Source organism: Kogia breviceps, chromosome 6, assembly GCF_026419965.1.
Source record: "Kogia breviceps isolate mKogBre1 chromosome 6, mKogBre1 haplotype 1, whole genome shotgun sequence".
NCBI lineage: Eukaryota > Metazoa > Chordata > Mammalia > Artiodactyla > Physeteridae > Kogia > Kogia breviceps.
The window spans coordinates 72,115,167-72,128,704 of NC_081315.1; the positions used below are offsets into that span (position 1 = coordinate 72,115,167).

General features: G+C 35.5%; 1 protein-coding gene across 2 annotated transcripts in view; it reads right to left on the reverse strand.

Moving 5' to 3' along the window:
- Positions 1 to 13,538, reverse strand: part of GABRA2 (gamma-aminobutyric acid type A receptor subunit alpha2) — a 138,485-nt gene that overhangs the window by 36,908 nt on the left and 88,039 nt on the right. For both annotated transcript variants that reach the window (XM_059066309.2, XM_067036042.1), the window contains exons 7-8: positions 12,857 to 13,000; positions 11,671 to 11,823 (exon numbers count right to left, since the gene is read on the reverse strand). In XM_059066309.2, the coding sequence (XP_058922292.1) occupies positions 11,671 to 11,823; positions 12,857 to 13,000 (297 nt within the window). The remainder of the gene's footprint in view (positions 1 to 11,670; positions 11,824 to 12,856; positions 13,001 to 13,538) is intronic.

Consider the following 13,538-nt stretch of genomic DNA (forward strand, 5'->3'; position numbering starts at 1 on the left):
AAATAGTAAAATAATCAGAGTAGAAAAATCTATTATTTTCCACTTTTTTATTTCAAGGCGTAAGTGAAGAAAAAAAAAACATCTAAAAACAAAAACTAAAAAAAAAAAAAGAAAAAAATCAGAACAAAACAACAACAGTAACAAAAAACCCTTCTCTTGAAACACCTAAAATCTCCCTTATATATTCTATAAGGTTATCAAGCTTTCACAGATGAGTTCCAAGACAAAGTACATTATAAGAAATGGTTTTACAGAATGCAGTCAAAAGTAGTCATAGAATTCTCCACCTCAGATTAAAATTAAACAGAAGTTTCTAATGACTAAGGTGAATCTATTATAAGTACCTATACTTTTAAAGACCTGGATTAACTATGTTAATTTTGCTTAAAAATGCAGAATATGACACCAGGACAGGAGAGAACTTTGAAAAGTCATTTAATGCATTAATTACTATACCATGATGTGATAGTATCAACTTCTGGGCAGGAAATAGGGCAAGGAATCTGAAATACTTCAATAAGCAGCTGCTAATGCCAAAAGTTAACTATTGTTCAAGTCTGAACATTCACCTCTAGTTCTGATCTATGTTTAGTAAGCCTGACTCTCAAACAGAAATTACCTATGTTTGAAGCAATCACCCAGGAGATTTCTGATTTCAAGCTCTAAAGAAAAGAAAAGAAAACAAAACAAAACAAAACAGTAGTTTGATGGCATAATGGTGCAGTAGAAAAAGTGAAAAGATTAGAGTCAGAGAGTGTAAGGTCAAATTCTTTCTTTGTTACTGACCTGCTGTCTGATAATGGAGTAGTCTCTTAATACTTTCGGGCTTCAAAATTCTTTTCTGAAAAGGGGGGATAATTACTTTCCTAACTGGGGATATATATATTTTTCAGAATTAAATAATGATTAAATTTGAAGTTTCTAACACAGTATATAACCCATAAAGGTGCTCCAAAACGCACTTAAATTTTTTTTTTTCTCATCACTATGATCACATAGATTTCAGTGTAGGAAATGAGATTGGACAATCTGCCCTCCTAACTGTATTGAAGTGATATTTGCATGTCCTGAAAAGAATCTAAAACACAAAGAAAATCACTGACAAAATAACAGCATACACTTTTAATTATCTTCCTATGCCCTTACTAATAATCCATTCTCCTCAATCAAGCTTACGCAGGCCACCTATGTTCCTGAAACAACTTCTAAACCTGCCCCTAGACTTGGACCAGCAAAGCCTTCTAATCTTCCTTGCCATGGCTTATTAACGTATCTTGCTTCAGTCACTTTACTATTTGGCAGTGGCTGACTGGGATGAGTCTACCAGCAGGGAGGAGTGTGGCTGGTGGGCTGGCAGCTTGCTGATTAGTGTGTGCTGCCTTGTGCCAAAGTCAATTCTGGGATGCCAGGTGTGCAGACTGTTAGTTCTATGCAGCCCATGCCTTGTGGAAGACAGGGATTTGGAACGAGGTTTGCAGAGACTGTTTTTGCCCTGCACAGGCTTTCTGTTCATTGGTTTCATATCCTGCTACCACCCAGACATTCTACTCCTGCTGGCACTTTCTCCATACTTTCCAATTAAAATCGTCCATTTCTCCTTCTAAGACTGCCTCAATTCTTTCGCCTAGATAGGCTGAAGCTGTATCCAGGTGATTTTCTGATTTTCTCTCTCTTTTTAAAGTTCTTTTCAGCTTGACTGAGGTATAATTGGCAAATAAAATTGTAATATATTTAAAGTGTACAGTGTGATGAATTGATATACATTACGAAAGGATCACCACCGTAGAGTTACTTAACCTCATCTCACATATTTACCTTTTTTCTTTCTTTTTGGTGAAGACACAAGTTCTATTCCCTTAGCAAATGTCAATTAGACAGTACAGCATTATCAACTATAGTTACCATGTTATACATTAGATCCTCAGACCTTATCCATCTTATAACTGAAAATTTGAAACCTTCTATCAGCCTCTCCCTAATCCTGCACACCCAGCCACTGGCAACTGAAATTCTATTCTCTGTTTCTATGAGTTCAACTTTCTCTTTGCTTGGATTTTGTGCTCAATTCTTATGCAATGCTCTTTCCTATCTCTTCATGCCTTCATCCATAGACCACTTGGATTCATAGAACATTCTACAGTATCCTTGGTTCTCAGAAAATACTCAGACTTGCTATTTGTTGAATATATAAGACAATAAAAGTGTATGTTTACTTTAAGATTTAATAAAACCTGTACACATATTGTTTCAGGGATTCTCTCAGCATCCCAATGAGGTGGACAGCATAAGTTTTACATCTATTCATAGTGGAGAAAATCTAGACTTTATAGAGGTTACATGTTTGCTTAATCTACAAGTGGAATCAGAACCTGACAGATGCTCTCTTCATTCTTGGTGCAATATTCTTTCAAACATGTAGTTAAGCACTCAACATTATTTGCTGTTTTATTTAATAATTTTATTTATTATTATTAGTTTTTTTATTATTATTATATTTGTTACTTCAGATCTTGATTATCTCTTTATTAAACTACAATAACCTCGTTATTAAGAGACTTTCTGCCCAGTAGGTGACTGGTTTCTCAAAAGTTGAAATGGAATGTTCTTCTTATCTGCCATTTTTATGATCACCTATAGTATGTGTTTCATGTAACAGGTACACAGAGCCCACTTATTATATAGCTTTCCTGAACTAAATGAAGAAGCATGTTTTTCACTCACCAATTCCACTGTAAAAAAGATATTTCTAATATTAAATAACTTGCCGGACATGCTGGTGGAGGGGAGAAATGCTCCAGAGTAGGACTAATGTTGAGACCTATAGGGAATTAGACAATGATGAGGGCAACAGGATAAAGAGAAGGTAAGCTTGAGGGAAGGGAGGAAGAAGACTAGTGACAATATTGAGAAAGGTATGAAGAAAGCAGATATATTGGTAACTCAAAATGATAGTCTAATAATTAGATATTTAATATTTGGTTTTTTTTTTTTTTTTTTTTTTTTTTTTTTGCGGTATGCGGGCCTCTCACTGCTGTGGCCTCTCCCGCTGCGGAGCACAGGCTCCGGACGCACAGGCTCCGCGGCCATGGCTCACGGGCCCAGTCGCTCCGCGGCATGTGGGATCCTCCCGGACCGGGGCACGAACCCGTGTCTCCTGCATCCGCAGGCGGACTCTCAACCACTGCGCCACCAGGGAAGCCCTAATATTTGGTTTTATAATGTATACAGTTTACATAATATTAGAATTTTAACCACACCCAAAGAGAGGTCAGGCCTTTGCTCTCAGCTTCTGGGATGTCACACTTGATAAGAGTGGCTTTGCCTGGGGGCTTTGGTGCAGCCCAATAGTGACAGTTGAATTTAGGGTGGGAGTTTGGGAACATGCCATATCGGCTCTACCTCCTGAGCAGCTGGAAACTGAGATCAGCCACAAGACCAATCAACCATGCCCATGTGACAGAACCCCAGTAAAGCCTCTGGACACCAAGGTGCAGGTTAGTTTCCTGCTTGGCAATATGTGCTGTCATATATCAATGCCAGGAAAGTACTGCTGTCCCTGACTCCATGGAGAGAGGCCAATGAAAGCTCTGCATTTGGTACTTTGCCTGGACTCTACTCTATGTGCTTCTTCCTGTGGCTGGCTCTAATCTGTATCTTTTCCCTGTAATAAACCATACCTGTGAGTGTAACAGCTTTCAATGTGTTCTATGAGTTCTTTTAGTGAATTATCAACTCTGAAAGTGGTTTTGTGAACTCCCTGAACTTACAGTTAGTGTCAGAGGGATTTGCAGCCCTCTGCCCTGTGTTCCTTCTAAACTTCAGAGTTGGCTAACCTGTTGCAAATAATAAGTTTTATTTGCTTATTTTTATTTTTATTTTATTTTATTTTTTTGCGGTACGCCGGCCTCTCACTGTTGTGGTCTCTCCCGCTGCGGAGCGCAGGCTCCGGACGCGCAGGCTCAGCGGCCATGGCTCACGGGCCCAGCCGCTCCGCGGCATGTGGGATCTTCCCGGACCGGGGCACGAACCCGTGTCCCCTGCATCGGCAGGCAGACTCTCAACCACTGCGCCACCAGGGAAGCCCTATTTGCTTACTTTTTCCCCTGTATCCATGCAACCTTCTTTTGGAAACAGCACTGATTCCCTAATTTTAAAAATTAGAAAAGTACCCCACTTGACACTTTTAGTCTCTATAATTTTGCTAACCTCTCATTGAACTCACAAATGTGCTTATCTATACTATCTATCTATCATCTATCTAAAATCATTTTCCATTTACTTATTGCCTCAGTTTAACCTATTTAATTGGCCATCAGCTTAAAAAGAACTGCCCTCTTGAAATTTAAATTCTTGTCAGAGAGGCAAATTAAACAAAAATATATATTTTTTCTTTAAAATATTGGAAGATGATATGTGCAATGGAAATAAAAAACATAGAATAGGACCAGCAGGAGCAGAAGATTCAGGATTGAGAAGCAGTTCACAATTTTAAGTTAGATTGTCAGGTAGGTCTTTTCAAGGAGATGACATTTTAGAAAAGCCTGAAGGAAATGAAGGAGTTAGCCACACAGATACCTGGGAAAAGAGAAACCCAAGCAAGAGGGAAAAGACAAACCTTAGAGCTGAATGGCTAGTATATTCATGAAATAAGAAAGAGGCCTGAGTGGATGCTAGGGGAAGGGAGGTCATAAGAGGGGTGTGAACCTGTCCACGATGACTGTATCAGGGATAAGAATGTGACCCATGTCTAACCAATAAGAATCAATTATGGGACTTTGAGATGGGATGCACATCTAAGATGTTGTTTCTTATGGATATCTATAGAAGCTCATGATTAATTAAGAAAAAAGTTAACAAAGAGGCTTAAGTCTGCTGGACTTGAGCTTCATTTGACATGATAAAGGAGACTCGATTAAAAACTGAACACACACTGGCATATTTCACTTAAATACAGGAATATCAAAAATTCTGAAATTCCCTTCAAACAATTGAACGCTGATTATATGAATATCAAAGAAGCTGGATAACTGCCCAGGTACATCTTACCTAGAGGTTTATAGAGTTCATAACTCCCAAAATATGCCATCTTGGGATATCCAACCTAAACTAAAACAAGATCTGACCACTCTTTACCTATTTATTGATAAGAAGGAGAGAATTAAGTATTAGATAATGAATAGTAATAATAATAGCAATCGTTTACATAGAATTTACTATGTGCCGGAATTGTTCTAAGTGTTCCATGTGTCTATGAATGTATGTGTGTGTGTTGATTCCCTAACATATCTCATGAGGTAGATATTATAATCCCAGTTTTACAGAGGGATGAAACTAAGGTACAAAGAGGTTAAAAAGACTTTCCATAGCTTACCTAATTTGATCATAGAAGAGCCAGATTTTGAGCCAAGATACAAACATACCTTGGAGATATTACAAGTTTGGTTCCAGACCACCACAATAAAGTGAATATCAAAATAAAGCAAGTCACATGGAAATTTTGGTTTCCCAGTGCATATAAAAGTTATGTTTATACTATACTATACTGTATTAAATGAGAAATAGTATTGTCTTAATTTAAAAATACTTTATTGCTTAAAAAAATGCTAAGCATCATTTGAGCCCTCAGTAAATTGTAATCCTTTTCCAGCAGTAACATCAAAGGTCACTAGTCACAGATCACCAAAAGAAATATAATAATAATAATAAAGTTTGAAATATGGTGAGAATTACCAAAATGTGACACAGAGACATGAAGTGAGCAAATGCTGTTGGAAAAATGTCACCAATAGACTTGCTTGATGCAAGGTTGCCACAAACCTTCAATTTGTAAAAAAATGCAACATCTGCAAAGTGCAATAAAGTACAGTAAAACAAGGTATGCCTGTGCTGATTCCAGAATATGTGCTCCTAATCATTTCATGACCTTCATAGCAAACTGCTATTTTTTGTTTGTTTTTTTTCTTATTGTAGTAGAAACCACTAGCTGCCAATCCAATATTTAGTCAATCGTAATATTGGAACACCGAATTTATTCAGGGTGGCAATTTCTCAGACTCTCCGGTTATGAGACCAAGTTAGGCTAATAATATATAAATAGAGATTGCTGGAAGGGACTTCTGGGAAAGCTCATTAATGGCAAACACAGAGCTGGAAGAGTTATTTTGCCCTTTTTGCTTACTCCTTCCTGTTCCTGGATATGAATGTGATGTGTGGAGCACCAACAGCCTTTTTGGACAATGAAGCAAAACTCCATGCTAGGGATATAAAAGAAGAAAGATGAAAAGAGACAGACTGCCTGATGCCCATGATATTATCATATTAGTCTTGGAGGATCTAGTTGAGGATTTTTTTCACATGAAAAAAAAGAAACACCTCATATAATCAAGCCACTATCTTTTGGATTTCCTAACATAAGCAGTCAAACTGAATCATGGAAATCTGTGATCTAAGTAGAAAAATGAGCAATCCAAACATATGCCTCTGGAGTTTTAATTACTCCAAAAATATAAGACAAGCAGGTAAGACACTTGCAAATGCAATGAACTTTGTATGTACAAACTTTGCAGTATAAGGCATTTGAACTCCCTGTACTCTTTTACCAGACAAACATATACCCTAATAGATGTTTGTTATTTGGTTTTAGTTCTTAATAGAAAAAACTCTCTATTCCATACTGAATATAATATTAAGACAGAAATACAGTACATATTTCTTATATATAAACTTATTCATATACTCATATGTTCATATATTAATGTGCAGTAATATATTCATAGGTAAACTTACTCATAAATTTGAAAAATGATTTGGCTTCAAATATACAAACAATAATTGGCAAACTCGTTATCACTATTCTTATTTATAGGAAGTTCTGAAGGATGTTAAGCAACTAAAAATAACCGTAAGCCACAATTTCAAAAAATAAGCTATATGTTTATACAAACACAAAATGAGGTTTGTACATTGCAAATACATTGTTTAGTCACAGGAGGCTTGAAAGCACAAAAACTGAGGTTTAAGGTTAGAAGTTTCCCAAGTGCTTTCTTGTACCGTTGGCAACAGAGAACAACTACCTTTTGTTCAAGGACATATCCCAAGCATCTAGAACCATGTGATAAGTAGGAGCTCAGTAAATATTTGTTGGTGTTGAATGAACTCGACGTGAGCACTCAGAGAAAGTCAAAGGAGGTTTTCCTCATCTATCATTGTAAGATATGTAGGCAGCCCCTTTGAAAATATCTTTGAAAAATATCAAGCTGCCCCTACAAACACAAAATAAATGCAATATTAAAAAAAAAACTGAATAGATAAAACCCAATACAATGGAACAAAGTTTCTAATATCAAAGGGGTGCACATTCTAATTTCAACCCCTCTGCCTGCTGTCTTATTTGCTCTGTTTTCTTATTCTATTGACAGCATGAAGTCAGACCTCAAATGCTGAGAAATTTGGCATCTGTGTCCCAGGGCATATTAATTTCTTAACTGTAATCATTGTTGTTGTTGTTGTTGTTGTTTTAACTTGGGGGGTTACCCACCACAGGAAGCCTCTGAGGCAGGAGGAGGGCAGGTGATTTAATGATATCTTGTAGACCTGATTTAATGGTAATCAGCTTGTAGACCTGACTGTGGATTCAGGGAGAGAAGTTTGGAGAGGGTAGACACTTTGCTTAGGTAACTGCTGTGCATCGGTCAGAGAATGATGTTAAGGAGGCAGAAAACAGTGAAAGATAGAATGGGGGTGGAGAACAAAGAGGCTGGGCAGGTTTCAAATCTCATTCCACACGGGATGTAAGATTTTTAGCTTTTACTTTCACACACATATACACATACACTCACATGGAATTATATTTATTACAAACTTTACACAGAATAACTTGTAGAGATAATACTAAGAATGCCTTTACCACCTAACAGTTTAAATTTACATGACAATATGACTTTTGGGTCCTTAAATCTGTATTGTAAATCATTCATACACAAATGAATTTACACATTCAATATAGCCTAGATTTTTAGCTTTGTATGTGTTATTTTTATAATCAGTCTTTAGAAACTTTTGTACATTTGTTAGAGTTGAACCTAGCAGCCTAGATACTAACATATTCTATTGATTCACTGTTAATTATTTATCCATCTATTTATCTCTCCTTATACTTGGTTTTTTTAAAACATATTCCTCTATATGATTTATGCTATAAAATCTGTCTTTATTTACCTCAATGCAATATTTTGTTTTCCTTACAACCTTTATTAAGCAAATACTTCATCATCATTTAATTTTATCTGATATGCTGTATATTTATATATAAATTTAGATCTTTCCGGAATATCAACTCTGTCCTAATCATTTCCTTTCTGTTATTATTATGTAATTTTCCCTAAAACTTTATTTTCTGTATTATTTGTTCTCTGAAAATCATATAACCTTATTTTTCAAGTCATTTGAATGGAAGTTTTCTCATATTTTTAGCTATATCAGGGTTTTTTTTGTCTTTGATTCAATAATTTGCAAATTTTGAAATAGATATGTAAGAAAATTCCTAAATCCTGGGAAATCCTTGGTGTGCTCATCAATGTTTTTTTTTTATTTAACTTGTGACTTAAAAATTATTTTACAGAGATGAAATTCACATAATATGCAATGCATTATTTTAAAGTGTACAATTCAAAAAAAAAGTGTACAATTCAGTGGCATTTATGCATTCACAGTGTTATGCAACCATCATCTCTCTCTAGTTTCAAAACTTTTTTATCACCCTAAAACACCCTGTTATTACTACAAAATTACTTCCCATTTTCCCCTGCATCCATCCACTGTCTGCTGCCTGTCTCTATGGATTTGCCTATTCTGGATAATTCATATGAAAGGAATCATACAATATGTGACCCTTTTCATCTGCCTTCTTTTACTTAGAATGATGTTTTCGAGATTCATACATGTTGTAGCATGTTATCAGTATTTAATCCTTTCTATAGATGAATAATATTCTACTGTAAGTATATACTACATTTTGCTTATCCATTCATCCACAGAAGGATATTTGGGTTGTTTCCATCTTTTGACTATTAGAAATGATGCTGCCATAAATACCTGTGTACAAGTTTCCATGTAAACGTATGTTTTCATTAGTCTTAGGTAATACCTAGAGATGGAATTGTTGGATGATATGGTAATTCTATGTTTAACCTTTTGAGGAACTGCTGAACTGTTGTCCACAGAAGCTGTACCATTTTATATTCCCCCAGCAATATGAATGTTTCTATTGCTCCACATTCTCATCAATATGTATGTCCTTTTGTTTTGTTAATTATTATGGCCATCCTAGTATGCATATAATGTACTTTAATGTCATTTTGATTTGTGTTTCCTTAAGATACAATGATATACATCATTTCTTGTGCTTGTTTGTTATTTGTATATTTTCTTTAGAAAAAAGTCCGTTCAAGTTCTTTGCCCATTTTTTAAAATCAGGTTTTTGGTCTTTTTGTCTTTGAGTTGTAAGAATTCTTTATTTTTTCAGGATATTAAATGCTTATCAGATATATAATTTGCAAATATATTCTCCCATACATAAGTTGTCTTTTGACATTATTGATAATTTTATTTGAGATACAAAAGTTTTCAATTTTAGTGAAATCCAATTTATCTATTTTTTCTTTGTTGCTCATGCTTTTGATGACAAACCTAAGAATCCATGGCTAGATCCAGTCATAAAGATTTATCCTATATTTTCTTCTAATAGTTTTATACTTCTAGATTTTACATTAATGCTTTGTATCAATTTGAGTTAATTGTTGTATCTGGAGTGAGGTAGGGGTCCAGCTTCATTCCTTTGCACATGGTGGTCATCCAGCTGTCCCAGCACCATTTGGTGAAGAGACTACTATTTCCCCACAGAATGGTCTTGGCACCCTTGTTGAAAATCCATTGGCCATAGTTGTTTGTTTGTTTGTGGACTCTCAATTTTATTCCATTGGTCTATATGTCCATTCTTATGCCACTACCACACTGTTTTGAATAATGTAGCTTTGTACTAGGTTTTGAAGCAGGGAAGTATGAGTCCAGCGATTTTTTTTTTTTCTTTTTCAATATTGTTTTGGCTATTTGGAGCCCCTTGCAATTTCATATGAATTTGAGGATTGGAATTTCTGCAAAAAAAAAAAAAAAAAGCCACTGGATTTGTTACAGGTATTGAATTCAATCTATAGATTGCTTTGGGGATAATTCCCAGCTTAACAGTATTGTCTTCCTCTCAAAAAACATGAGATGTCTTTCCATTTAATTAGGTCTTCTTTAATTTCTTTCAACAAAGTTTTATAGATTTTAGTGGACAAGTCTTTCACCTATGTGGTCAAATTTGTCTCTAGGTATTTTACTATCTTGGATACCACTATAAATGAAATTATTTTTTAAATTTCTTTTCGAATTATTCTTTGTTAGTATTGAGAATAAAATTGATTTTTCTCCATTGATAATAAGAATAGCCAACAGTTATATAGCACATATTAAATGCCAGGCATTGTTCTAAGAGCTTAAGCATGTCTATAGTCTCAAAACACTATATAAGATAAAGGTACACTATCTTAGCATGGCCTACAAGGACTTCCCATTAGGCCTCAAGCTATACTTCTATCTGTATGTATATCAAATGACACTGAAACAGCTCACTGTCACTGAATACACTATGTTCTTTCATCCTTCAATGTCACTGCACACTTTACCCTTTTTTAGGCTAGGATTCTTGTCCCATATCATCTGTCTGGGAAACTCCTACTTATCCTTCAAGAATTAGCTCGAATGTTGACTCAGCTACTTAATCAGTCCTTTTAGGGAGGATCCATGCTGCTGTCTTTTTAAATGGCTTGTATGTGCCTCTTTTATAATGATTTCAACTTGTGTTGCCATTATCTTTCCTGTTTATTCTGGTGCCCTCCACTGTACAGAGATAGTTGAATGCAGGGACTGTATTTTATATGTTTTTGTACCTTTAGGGCCTGATGCCATATCCAATGTAGTAGATTCTCAATAAAGCTTTCCTAGATGAATAAGTGGACCAAATACACAAAGGTGATCTACTTTGTCACAAAATGTACTCATCCTAGTTCATACATCCAAAAAACAGTAACCGAATTTCCCTGCATGGTTTAAATCAAGAAAATTAACTTTGTTATTAAACACACTACTGGTAGCTAATGAGGGGGTCTTTTTCTCCCTCTTTTTCCCTTCCTCCCTTATTCTCTCTCACTTAAAGTACTAAGGTCATTTTTGTTCATCTAAAAACCAAACAAAAAAATGAAATGAAATGAAATAAAATAAAATAAATATAGCTTAGAAATATGGTACTGCTATATTTTACATTAAAACCTCTAAGAATATTCTCCTTATACTAACATGGAAAGAAACGTTGATAAGCAAAATGATTTAACAGAAAGAAGACAATGTAATTCAGAAGATTTGAGAACTTCTTATATTCCTTTTTAAGAGTGTGACACTGACTCTGTATTGTACCTCTCTGAGCCTCAGTTTCCTCATCTATAAGGCAAAATGAATACTCCCTGCTCTGCACACCACAAACTACTGGGGTGAAGATCAAGAGAGATAATACTTTTGAAAGAAAACCATGAAACAAAATGTGCTGTACAGCAAAGTATGTAGTTATTCACTCACCAAACACAGTTCTTGCAGGCACAGATTCTCTGTTAAGCCAGAATGACACTTGGGAGAGAATGACAGTCATGATGCAAGGCAGATATGTCTGAATCACAAAATACCCAATTTTTCTTTTCAAGTGGAAATGAGCTGTCATTACGGTATATTCACCTAGAAGAAAAATTTAAGAAGCTTAAGAAACTGTAATAGTCAATAGTTTGAACATTCGGAAATGGAAGGGATTAGGCAAAGAACATTCCCTGATTTAAAAAAGGAAAGAATTTGCCCCATATATGACATGGAAAGTACATAACATTAAAATGCCCACTTAGCATAGCAAGAGTATTTAAAAGAAAATTTTCATATGACCAAAAAATTTGAATGGCATGTGTATCATGTGGAATTTGTTTTTCTCTCTAGGTCATGCTTACTGACCAAGGGATAGAGGATTCATAAATGCTCTGACCATGGATTATCTTACTTGCTCAGGTTCTCATCCTCTTTGGTCCCAACCTCAAGCCTCTGTTTTGACTGTTTCCAGTCCAGTCCTCTCCAGCTCTTTAAAGTATTGATCTCTGGCCACATCTCCAAGACTGATCTCCTGGCCCAGATGTTCTACTTTTAATCTTGTCATCAATTTTGAATTTATGTGTTAATGTCTGCTCTAATATAGTGGGGTCAGTTATATCTGACACTCATAGCTACCTTCCTTTCTGCTCTCTGGGTTTACATCTACCAGATGTGAGATCATTCGTTCATACAGTTGCTTTTTCTTAGAAAGGGCTTTAGCTTTCCCACACAGACCAATGGTAATTATCCATAATCAAGAGTTGAATAGTCATAGCTTATCCAGAATGGGGGAAAAGAATTAGAAAGTGAGGGAAATTGTAACACTGTGTGAAGGTATAATTGGCTTGTCTCAAAAGACACACATGTTTTGAATTGGGAGCTTAAGTTAAACTAGTGTTTTTTAAACTTTAATGCACACCTTGGTATCTCCTTGAAATCTTGTTAAAATGCAGATTCTGACTTAGTAAGGAGTCATGCCTGAGATTCTGAATTTCTAAAAAGCTCCCAAGCACAGTCTGCTGCTCCTTCTTAGACCTGGGGCACAAAAGGTTTTAAGCAAACTGACACATTTCCAATGACGTTAACCCATTAATCTTCTTAGGAACTAGCTTTTCTTTACACTCATTTTACTAACCTGTACTGGATTTAATTGTCTCCTTCCCAATTGATTGGCCCAGCAGATCATACTGATTTAACCTAGAGCCATCAGGAGCAACTTGTACAGAATCAGATGCATTGTATGTCCAAATGTAAGTGACCTCCGAGGTTGTATATGCGTCTGTAGGAAATCAGGAAAAGAATCTTTTTAAGCATTTCAGTAAGAACTATCAATAACATCCAGCATCAAAGGTTGCATATTTCATAGAATTATTGTTTACTATAAAAATTGATATTTTTTAGGGCAAAAAAGTGTCTTTGAAATTTACAACTTCAGTATGAAGGGTGTGAAGCAGACCAAGAGAGACAACCATGACCACAAGAGTATTTTCACTGTAACCACTTTGAGAGATGAAGAGCAAATTTCTCTTTGGAGCCTGCAAAAATCACTGGGACCTGAGAAGGTTAAAACCTCCTCCATATTCACAAGGTAGTAGATGACGGCATTGCAGTAAACAGGTTATGAATGCCCAAGGCCCATTTAACCAGTTAATTTAGAAATAATAATCACTCATGAAAAACTTATGTCCATGTGAGAATAATGATGACATGTATTGTGTTTATTTTAGGTATTATTTTCGTAGTTAGTTTTGTAGGTTTTTCTTCAAAACATTCACCTAGTTAAGAATTAAGTGACTTAACTATCATAATACAACACA